The 12,006-nt window shown below is 40.6% G+C and overlaps 1 protein-coding gene across 1 annotated transcript in view; it reads left to right on the top strand.

Annotated features, from left to right (window-relative positions):
- LOC109921730 (CCR4-NOT transcription complex subunit 1-like) overlaps positions 1 to 8,464 on the top strand; it is a gene marked incomplete at both ends in the record, with an annotated part of 39,735 nt that extends 31,271 nt beyond the window's left edge. Inside the window, one exon of the mRNA XM_048621475.1 lies at positions 8,294 to 8,464. Within this exon, the coding sequence (XP_048477432.1) occupies positions 8,294 to 8,464 (171 nt within the window). The remainder of the gene's footprint in view (positions 1 to 8,293) is intronic.
- Between the last annotated feature and the right edge of the window lie 3,542 nt (positions 8,465 to 12,006).

Raw genomic sequence — 12,006 nt, 5'->3', positions numbered from 1 at the left:
GACCCTTCTTCAGAAAATTTTCTGAAGAAGGGTCTAGGCCCGAAACGTCAGCTTTCCTGCTCCTCTGATGCTGCGTGGCCTGCTGTGTTCATCCAGCTCTACACCTTGTTATGTGAGAAAATTAGGCTAGTTATGCTGAGTAGCACTGTTGGATCTTTTGTGTTTTTGTCTTTCCTCATGACAAGATAATTTGGTTTGCAGGGAAACCTGGATACCACAACTTGCATGAAGATTAAGTTTGTACCAGAGGCACTTCATGCAGTGCTGTCATTAGGCTCAATGAGGCATATCGGTAACTCTATAGTATCAACAAACCTTTGCTCCACCATTGCACACATTAGTCAATAATGGGTTTCTTAATCTTAATTCAGTACTTTAAGTTGCCACCATCCCTGCCAGCAACTTCTGTGCAGAGTAAACAAACTAATTCCCAGTGTCGATGGGATAAGCTGTAAGGAATGTTTTATTCATTCATTCGTATATCACTGCCTAAGTGCTTGATAGGTTAAGGACTCTTCAATCTTCAGGCAAAGCTTCTGACAGTAACTTCTGGAATTCTGTTAGAAACTGACTGAGGTGTATTAAGCCATTTAAATACAGAGTAAGAGTGCAGGTTCAGGATTACAAAGTATGAGCTTGGGACTCATCTGGAAATATGTCATTGTAGATGGAGATTTGCGGTGGAGCAAGTGAGTAGGACGTATGGTTGATGCAATTCACTGGGCTCCTTTATAAAAAGTGGCTAGATATTGTAACAAGAAAATAGTGGGGGTGATTTTATTGATAAATGGTTCTACCTCCTTTTAAGCCATTGTTGGTTGGATTAAACTTGATGCATTAAAAAAAATATAAACCTTACATTTATATAGAGCTTTACACAACCACAGTTGCCCCAAAGAATTTTGCAACTGTAGTACTTCATGAAATCTAGTCACTAATGCAAGGAAGCCAAGTTGCACACAGTAAATTCCTGCAAATAACAGCATGATGATTCTTGTTTTTGGTTGATTTGAAGGTTTCTAGGATTAACTGGCCTTCTGCTCTTACATGTAAAACAATGGAATCTTTCACATCCACCTGAGACAGTGAAGTGTTCCTCAGTTTAATATTGCTTCTGAAAGGTGGCACCTTCCTGTGGTAGTGCAGCACTCTCTCAGTACTGTCTTGCAGTGTTAGCCTGATTTTTGCCTTCATGTTCTAGAATGGGACGTGAAGCCACAAACTACGACTCGGGCAAGAGTGCTATCAGCTGATATGCACATTCTGCAATCAAAAGCTTATTAGCACACTTCAGCAAACTGATGTTGAATTGGATGATGTAATGATGAAATCTGGAGGAACAAACACTTCCTGCTCTAAAATTAGAATAAGAACAATGACACGATGGAGATTTCACATCTGTGCTTGTTAAATTAAATTTCAATTTTGGTAATATTTTTTGACACATCTATTGGTTACTTAAAATTTGGTTGGTTATACTGTCAAGGTAGCTAAGTACTGGTTTTAAAATTTTGCATTTCTATCTAAGGAATTTCATAAATGATGTATGGGTTAAAGGGGCTATAAGGTAATATGGTGAATTGCATAAATGTGAGAGAATTTGGTGCAGCTGTCTGTTTTATCGTGTCACTCTGCAAACAGAAGCCAGATGGTGACTTACAGCTGTTCTGATTACACAAAATACCAAAGTAAAGTAATGTCTGTTGTATGAGCTTTAAATAGCTAGCTTTAGCTTTCAAGCCTCAATATAGATACTGATTTTGTTTTTCTCTCTTTCCACCTAGCTTGAATTACAGGCATCTTTTTAAAACAGCTCAAGTTTCTTTAAGACTTAACATTTTTTGCAGAAAGTATGTTAACTTTTTAAACCTCTTAGAATAGGAAAATGGGTAATTAATAGAATTTGTAAACATTCTTGATGACACCTGTACTAGGAAATATGAAATTCCATTCCTTGTTAATGCTGAGCTCTACGTTGTCAAAAACTGTCAGATTGCATATGGACGTTAACAACACTCTATACCTCTCTGTCACATCTCATAATACCCCATTGCCTCTGATTTGTTGGGCTCCTTATCCATCATCCAGTATTGGATAATCATAAATTTCTTCCAATTTAGTATTGGAGTGACCAAAGCTATTGTGGTAACTACCACAAACTCTTCCATGGCTACTGACCCCAATCCTGATGTTAAACCCTGGTAGCTTAGTTAACTCTGAGGTAAGTTCCTGATACCATATTCTCTCCTACTATCAAGACCACCACCTCTGCCTCCATAACAACATTGCCTGTTTTCCCCCCTTTCCAGGCTCATCTATTTCAATGCTTTCCTGACCAGCTTTCCATATACTCTCGGTAGACTAGAGTTACTGCCTATCCTAACTTTTACTAGTTCCTGCTCACATCATCCTGTGCTTGATGATCTCCAGTGGTCTGTTTAAAGTTGGCATTCTAGCTCCGTATTTTGCCATGGCTTCTTCTCTTCCTCTCCCCTATTTTGTTCAAACACAGACAGCTGTACCTTCAACTACCTTTGGCCTTAAGCACTTGAATAACTTTCTTAAACCCCTTTGCCTTCTACCTATCTCTCCTCTTGGGCTGCTCCTTTAAACTTGATTTATAGGAAGCTCTTGGTTGCCTGCTCCAATACCTGTTTGAGGCTCAGTGTTGAATTTTTGTCCATTAGTGCTTTTCTGAAGCACCATAAAACATTTTACAATAGTAAAGGCACTATATAAATGCAAATAATATTGACTAATCTTAATGGAGGACAGTGATTTTTTTTCTGCTCATTATCTGAGTTGTGGTTGTCTGTCTGTGACCATTTGTTAGTATCAAATGATTCCTCCTAGAAAATATGTGACTGGCATGGCCTTATTTTGTCTTTGGCTGCAATGGAGTACTGCTAAGTAGATAGCTTCTGAACTAATGGAAACATACCTTAATAAGAAACAATACTTTGAAAAGGGGGTGAATTGCTTCACTGAAGGAATGTAAATTAGGATGTTACTGTTTGTAATAGATCCATTTAATAACATCCCTAATAATTTTTAACCCAGAAATGTCCAGTCTATTTTGTTCATTCTCTGTTCACAGCTTGCACATATAGTAAAACTGCTAAGTGAGTGGTAAGTTATATGCTCCGAGAGAACAAAGAAAATTACAGCACAGGAACAGGCCCTTTGGCCCTCCAAGCCTGCGCCGATCCGGATCCTCTATCTAAACCTGTCGCCTATTTTCCAAGGATCTGTATCCCTCTGCTCTCTGTCCATTCATGGATCTGTCTAGATATATCTTAAATGATGCTATCGTGCCCGCCTCTACCACCTCTGCTGGCAACGCGTTCCAGGCACCCACCACCCTCTGTGTAAAGAACTTTACATGCATATCTCCCTTAAACTTTTTCCCTCTCACCTTGAAATGATGACCCCTAGTAATTGAGTCCCCCACTCTGGGGAAAAAGCTTGTTGCTATCCACCCTGTCTATATCTCTCATGATTTTGTAGGCCCCAATCAGGTCCCCCCTCAACCTCTGTCTTTCTAATGTAAATAATCCTATTCTACTCAACCTCTCTTCATAGCTAACGCCCTCCATACCAGGCAACATCCTGGTGAACCTCCTCTGCACCCTCTCCAAAGCATCCACATCCTTTTGGTAATGTGGCGACGAGAACTGTACGCAGTATTCCAAATGTGGTCGAACCAAAGTCCTATACAACTGTAACATGACCTGCCAACTCTTGTACTCAATACCCAGTCTGATGAATGAAAGCATGCCGTATGCCGTCTTGACCACTCTATCGACCTGCATTGCCACCTTCAGGATACAATGGACCTGAACACCCAGATCTCTCTGTACATCAATTTTCCCCAGGGCTTTTCCATTTACCGTATAGTTTGCTCTTGAATTGGATCTTCCAAAATGCATCACCTCGCATTTGCCTGGATTGAACTCCACCTGCCATTTCTCTGCCCAACTCTCCAATCTATCTATATTCTGCCGCATTCTCCAACAGTCCCCTTCACTATCTGCTACTCCACCAATCTTAGTGTCATCTGCAAACTTGCTAATCAGACCATCAATACCTTCCTCCAGATCACTTGTGTATATCACAAACAACAGTGGTCCCAACACAGATCCCTGTGGAACACCACTGGTCACAGTTCTCCATTTTGATAAAGTCCCTTCCACTGCAACTCTGTCTCCTGTTGCCCAGCCAGTTCTCTATTTATCTAACTAGTACACCCTGGACCCCATGCGACTTCACTTTCTCCAACAGCCAACCATGGGGAACCTTATCAAATGCCGTACTGAAGTCCATGTATATAACATCCACAGCCCTTCCCTCATCTATCGACTTTGTCACTTCCTCAAAGAATTCTATGAAGTTGGTAAGACATGACCTTCCCTGCACAAAACCATGCTGCCTATCACTAATAAGCCCATTTTCTTCCAAATGTAAATAGATCCTATCCCTCAGTAGCTTCCCCACCACTGACGTCAGGCTCACCGGCCTATAATTACCTGGATTATCCTTGCTACCCTTCTTAAACAAGGGGACAACATTAGCAATTCTCCAGACCTCCAGGACCTCACTCATGCTCAAGGATGCTGCAAAGATAAGACTGAATATGAAAGCCTTTAGTTTGTAAACAAACCACGAAGGTAGACTGTACCATAAATAAAATGATAACTGAACACGTGTTGCTAGAGCTCCAGGTTTTCAATGTGTCTTCATCCTGTCCATGCAAACAAGATAGTTGAACACCGTTCTATAGATGAGCTGTGTAAATTTGGATATCTGCAAAACTATTATTAGGAATTTCTGAAGACCAAGCACTCACTTGGCAATGGTCCAGCAATTTTAAGTGCTGGGCTTGGCTTGGCTTTTGTTAAAACCAGTCAGAGACGGCCTATGCAGTCAGTCCTCGTACATAATGTGTGTTTATGGATTTCTGCTATAATGCCAGTCGGAGTGTGATCCTTCTGCCTGCTGTTTTAATGTACCACAAAGAAGGCAATGGCAGGTTGTTTGTTCTGAGCTGAATTCTGTATTTGTATTGAACAGAAACTAATGCCAGGGACGTTTACCACTATTGATTTTGGTTGACCCAGCTACAGGGTTAAAATCTTTAGATTGCTTCAGAGGCAGTGCAAACTGATAGAAGTGCACCTCCAGGTGGCCCGTTGATGAAGTTGCATGAAGACGAGATGTGTGGTCCTTTTCTCACTATCTCCTAGGTCAAGGTGTGCGAAGCATTCTACTCTAGAAATTTACCCTGACCTGAAACTAATTGGCCATTGTTTTAAGATACGGCATGGTGTTGGTGGCAAGTTGAAGTGACCCTGCTAGTTTCTGGTGAAACTGAAAAGCGCAATACATTTTATGAGGTCTGACAAATATATTTTTAATTTTTCGAATTTTTCTGACATTGTTTTTGTGATCTGGCAGTTTTTTTAAAAGCTGCTAATATTACACGTTCTATGACAAAATCAAATGTATTTTTAAAATTGTGAAATACCTTTGACAAAACCTGCTTTTATTGTGGGATTTATAAGGAGTTATTGGGGAAGCAGATTTTACAGAATAACTAATGGAAGTCCTTCTATGCATGCTGTCTTTGAACTTCTTAAGTTTTGACTGGTCACATGTCAGGCAACAAATCCCCACTGGAAAACCTGTTCTTAACTGGAGCCGTTCAGAATTGGGACTAATCTCTCTCTTTATTAAAGCCCAGCTGCATTAAGACTAGTCACACGTTGACTTTGACTTTGTAGCAAATTTAATCGTGCCCTGAAACTAATGCATTTGGAGAGAAAAAGAGATTATTGAGAATTTGAGATTCTGGGTTGTGCCTATCTTTTGGCCATCATGAAGTGATAAATATTTGAAAGTTGTTTTCAAACCTACCTGTGAATCATTAATGGCCTCTACACAGCATTAAAATGTTTGTCATTGATTTTGAAAGCATTCACATGCTTGACGTTGTTTGAAGCCTTCCAATGATATTTAAGAGGAATAGATAATGAGCATAATGTGAATTGAATTCTGACAATTTATGCTGTTAATGAGCTTGGAGAACTGTTGGTCAATGCAGTAGGCCATTTGTCTTCTTTTGAGAGTGACTCTTGTGAAAGAAGATTAAATTTCGAATTTCTTCCCTGTTGCCATTGAAGTCAAAACGGTTGCAGCCAACCATCCACCTTGTTTAGAACTTGTTTTGTTTCATTGCCTGCCTATGCATACAAACTTGGATAAAAGAAAAAGAAAGCTTGTATTTATGTAAGGACCTTCAATGAATTCAGGCTACCCACTAAGTGGTTTTCAGTCAAATAAATAATTTTGAATTGTCATGATTGTATTGTAGGAAAAGGTTTTGAGATGTGTATATACATCTCAGGATGAATGGAAAATATGCAATCTAATCCACAAAAACTCAACCTAGAGCTAACATCTGTGAAGAACTTGTTTGAATCCTTTAATTGCAAACCATTCCTCTGTTGCTCATATGAGATAGGGCTTCTAAGTCAGCATCAATATTTGCAAGCATTTAGACCTCGTTATCTAACTTGATTTATGCCAGCTTGCCCCAGCAAAGCCTTATATGCCACAAGCTCTGTGTCACTGATGAGTTCACTTATGTGATTTGCCCCCATGGTTGATGTGAACCAAAGTCTGTTGAAAGCCACTGGTGCTATTGGAAGGCTCTGATGTTATATGATAAAAGGAATTTATTGTCAAAAGTTTGTTTTTTAAAAATATGGCATCCCTACCTTCTATGCAATCATTGGATTATTTATAATCACAAAACTCCAGTCACTTGAATGTAGATTACTTCAAAGGTCATGAAATTTTGGCTCATTGAATCTTTACCAATAAGAACCTCACAAAAATGCTAGATGTAGAGACAGTAATAACAGACAAATCTAACACGGTTGGTATAACGGAGATAGTAGGAACTGCAGGTGCTGGAGAATCTGAGATAACACGCTGTAGAGCTGGATGAACACAGCAGGCCAAGCAGCATCAGAGGAGCAGGAAAGCTGACATTTCGGGTCGAGACCCTTCTTCAGAAAAAGTTGGTGACTGGTCTGAAAGTCTGATGTTACTTAGGAAGATATTCTACAGTGAGCTGAGACATGCAAATACTCTTGTCAACTTAGATATAAAGTTTTTAAACAACCTTTACAAGATTTGGCATCTGGGCTGATGCTGTTGCAGAAAAGAAGTGACCAAAGATGGTTCATAATGCCCCAACAAACTTTGAAGCAAGTCATGTCCATCTAGTTGAAGAACCAAGAGCCCAAAGAAAGTTAAGAAATAAAATTGATCTCATTGCCACTCTTGACAATCATTCAGGTCTGCTGAATATTTCCAACAATTTCTGTTTTCACCTTAATTTTGTTCCCTTATTCTTTACAGGGTCTAGTTTTTTTTCTGCTTTTGGACAACAGCCTTTTGTTCTGTGCTTTGCACTTCATCTAGGTTGTTTTTTGTGTCCTTTTTCTCCCCACTGATCTATTGTGGAATTTGTCATTTATCTCTCGGTTTCTTCTCTAGTCTTGTCTGTTCTATTGCACAACTAGTCCCACATTCAACTCTGTGCAAATTTGGGATAATCCAAAATTCTGCCCACATCCTAACTCAAACTAAACCCCAATCACCTGTCACCCCTGTGCACACTGCTGTCTGAGATAACTGTGATTAGCAAATTCTGGTCTCTTGAGCATTCACATGTCTTCAGTTATCTGGCCTTATGTTCTACAGTTTTTTCACTCCATCTTTTTGCTTCTGTGCCCCACATTTCCTCCTATAAGACCATATAACACCTATCTCTTTGACTAGACTTTTGGGTCAAATGGCATAATGTTCCATCATATTTTTGTGCTAGAATGTTATTCTGAAGCAGCTTGGGATGTTGAAGATACTGGGAGATAAAAACGACGGCAAATCCACTAGTTTAACTTAGGCAGTATGGAGGGGCCTATTTACCCTGAACAGATTAATGATTTTGGTGCTAGTCAGACTAGTCTAAGGATTGGGTTGAGTTTCACAAGCTTGGAAGAATCTTCAAGCAAATGTTGATTCTTCTCAAATTAAAACTGGGATAATAAAATATAGCAGCATCCAACTCAAGAAGCAGAGGAAAATCGTCATTGCCAATCTTTGCTAGAGAATCTAAATGTTTTCCCTTCAAAAGCATTTGCACTTCTATTTCTCCTTTCATTTCCACCAGGAGTAAAGTATGCTCCGCATTTATGTTGACGAGTACTTCTCTGAACTCTTTCAGAATCCAAACTTAAATTTTAAAGAAGTGACTTATGAACTGGATCACCCAGGATTCATCCTTCGTGACAGCAAAGGTCTACAAATAGCGGTCTATGGCATCCAGAAGGGGATGGGAATTGAAGTCTTTCCTGTCGATCTCATCTACAGGCCTTGGAAGCATGCAGAAGGACAGGTACATTCACACTGTGGAGGAAATTCAATGATGGTTTTTTAATACATTGTCAGCACTTACGCTTTTGCTTGATTCTCAGTTGATGGTGAGCTGTGCAATCCAATGTCACGTGAAGCTCTTTTCTTTTTAAACAAATGTGAGCAAGGGAGCAATTTCTCTTACAACAGCACATTTTTATTACAAAGGGAGGGAAGGTTGGGGGGGCGTTGGGGTGACTGTCATTTTTGTTACATAAATGTGATGCTAGGTTGTAGTCACTAGTAATCCTGAAGTCCAAACTAATGTTTTGAGAAGCGTGGGTTACAACCCTGCCGCGAGAACTGTTGGAAGTGAGATTCAATTAATAAATTTAGAAATGAAAGTTAGTTCCACTAATGGTGACGATGAACCTACTGTTGATTTGTAATAAAAACCCAGCTGGTTCACTAATGCCCTTTAGGGAAGAAAACCTGCCGTCCTTACCCACTCTGGCCAGCATGTGACTCTAGACCCACAGCAATATGGCTGACTCTGAAATGGTCACCTCAGTCAAGGGCAATTAGGGATGAGAAACAGATGCTCCCCTTGCCAGTGGTGTCTGCTGAAAGAATAAAAAAAGCTACAGGCTTTTGTATTTATTCGCATTACCTCCTTGGCATTATCGCTTGTCTTTTTTCTAACTCCTCCGGCACTCCGAGTTACTTCCCCTGATCCCTTCTAGCACTTTAACAAGGCAGCAGCAGGGGCAGCACGGTGACTCAGTGGTTAGCACTGCTGCCTCACAGTGCCAGGAACCTGGGTTCGATTCCACCCTCTAGCAATTGTCTGTGCGGAATTTGCACGTTCTCCCCATGTCTGCGTGGGTTTCCTCCCACAGTCCAAAAAGATGTGCAGGTTAGGTGGATTGGCCATGCTAAAATGCCCGTGGTGTTCAGGGATGTGTAGATTAGGTGGGTTATAGGGGGATGGGTCTAGATGGGTTATAGGGGGATGTGTCCTGGGTGGGTATGCTGTGAGGGTCGGTGTGATTTGTTGGGCCGAAGGACTTGTTCCACACTGTAGGGATTCTGTGAAAGTTTAGTTCTTGCTCAGACTTCTGTTTTGTTTCATAGGTGTTTCATTTGAATTGTAAGAGTAATCTAAGGAGACTGAAACCAGCAGGAGTGCCCAGCATTACATAGCAAGTTTAATATAGAGTATGCAGTGCACAGAGGCAATATTTTAGGATCTCTAGTTTTAAACTTGCCATAAGTGCAGACTTTTCTTCCCCCTCTGTATCTACCTTGCATCAGATCATTTCATTGTAAGACTAAAAGGCATAGGCAGAATGGCCCACTTCGGCAGTCAAGCTTGCGCTGCTGTTCAATGAGATCATGATTGATCTGATAATCCTCAACTCCATTTCTGCCTTATCCACACAACCTTTGATTCCCCTACTCATTTTAACAAAAATGTCTCTCTTGGCTTTGAATATAATTAACAACCCAGCATCTGCGCTAAAGAATTCCATAGATTCACTGCCCTCCGAGAGGAGAAACTCTTCCTTTTATCTGTCCTTAGTGGGAAGCCCTTACGCTGAAATTTTGCCAGCTGGTCTGGCGCTAGGTCTCGCACAAGTGGAGATAACCTTTCAGGCTTTCTTGTACAGTAGAATCATCAAATAGGTACAACATTTTAGGAAGTCTTCAGCTCAATGTCTATAGATAACAGTGTGGAGCTGGAGGAACGCAAGCCGGGCAGCATCAGAGGAGCAGGAAAGCTGTCGTTTTAGGTAGGGACACTTCTTCAGAAAGGCCTTCTGAAGAAGGGTCCCAACCCAAAACGTCAGCTTTCCTGCTCCTCTGATGCTGCCTGGCCTACTGTGTTCATCCAGCTCTGCACTGTGTTGTCGCTGACTCCAGCATCAGCGGTTCTTACTATCTGTCTGCTTAATGTCTATGGTAGTTATTTCACAAAACAATCCAATTAGTTACACTCCTGTGCTTTTTCCCTTTAGACTCTGCACCCTTTTTTCTCACTGATCATGAATTGTAAAATTTAAGAAGCAATCTTTAATCAAATCTTAATGTCCTTTTTTAGCATCATAGAGCATAGAGACAGGCCACTTGGCCTCCATGTCTATGCCAAACAGCAAACACCAAACTATGTCAGTTCCATTTTGTCTGCATTTGGTCTGTAGCCTACTATGCTGTGACATTTTAAGTGCCTGTTCAGGTGCTTTATAAGTGTTGTAGAATACCTGCCTCCTCCACCCTCTCAGGCAGCACATTCTGTATTTCGGCAACCCTCTGGGTGAAAAACCTTTTCCTCAGATCCCCTCTTAATCACTTACTCCTCATCTTAAATGTATGCCCTCTGATCTTAGACACATCTGCCTTCCTATGGTAAGGAAACAAACCCAGCCTATCCAGTCTCTCCTCATAACATCTCCGGTAACTTTTTTTAAAATTCATTCACGGGAAGAGGGCATTTATTGCCCACCCCAGAGGGCAGTTCAGAGTCAACCACGTTGTTGTGGTTCTGGAGTCACATGTAGGCCAGACCAGGTAAGGATGGCAGTTTCCTTCTGTAAAGGACATTAGTGAACTAGATGGGTTTTTCCTGACGATCAGCCATGGTTTCAGGGTATCACTAGACTCTTAATTCCAGATCTTTGCTGAATTCAGATTTCGCTATCTCCTTTGGCAGGATTCAAACCTAGATCCCCAGAACATTACCTGGATCTCTGGATTAACAGTCCAGTGGTAATACCCCTAGGACGTCATCTGGTGAATCACTTCTGCACCCTCTCCAGTGCAATTGCAACCTTCTGATAGTGTGGCCCTGAGACCATCTTCCCCACTATCGCCAACACCACCAATTTTTGTGTCCTCAGAATTCTTTCCAATAATCAGTCTGACATCAGACTAACCGACCTGTAATTACCTAGTTTATCCCTGCTGCCCTTGAACACAGGAGCCACATTAGCCATCCCCTAGTTATCTGGCACTTCGCCTGTGGCCAACGAAGTATTAAATATTTCCACCAGGGCCCCAGCAATCTCCTCTCATGGCAGCCTGGGATACATCTCAAGTTCTGGGGATTTACGCATCCTTGCCTGTTTCTTGGCCATTTATTGTTTTGACATAGAAAAATGTGTTCATTTAATCAGTGTATCATGATTGGCAGTTACTGGCAGATGTTATGAAACTGAAACATGCTTATGAGCTTTTTGAGCTTTTTGTCCTAATTGAGATTGGTCAGAAATGACAAATTTCAATACTGGCTAGGAGTGTAGTGGAAAGTTGGTGGTGAGCTGAAATTTTAATCTGTGGTCTGCTAAATATCTACCTTTTTATTGCCAAGTTCAGATTTATATCTGATTCTAGTGTTTATCTTTACTTTTCTGAATTGGTTCAAAATTCTGCTTTAAATATGTAAAATATGTAATAAAATATATATAAAATATGTAATAGAATTTTCCTTGTACACTCATGGAAGTGTTGTTTTTTGTTTATTAATTTATTTTTATATAATTTTACTCAGTTGACTCTGTTCAATTTAAATTTGTGTAGTTCATCCAG

This window comes from Rhincodon typus, unplaced genomic scaffold (genome assembly GCF_021869965.1).
Source record: "Rhincodon typus isolate 14 unplaced genomic scaffold, sRhiTyp1.1 hic_rhity00000691, whole genome shotgun sequence".
NCBI lineage: Eukaryota > Metazoa > Chordata > Chondrichthyes > Orectolobiformes > Rhincodontidae > Rhincodon > Rhincodon typus.
The sequence above is the reverse complement of the archived record's forward strand: the minus strand, read 5'-3'. Positions and strand labels throughout refer to the sequence as shown.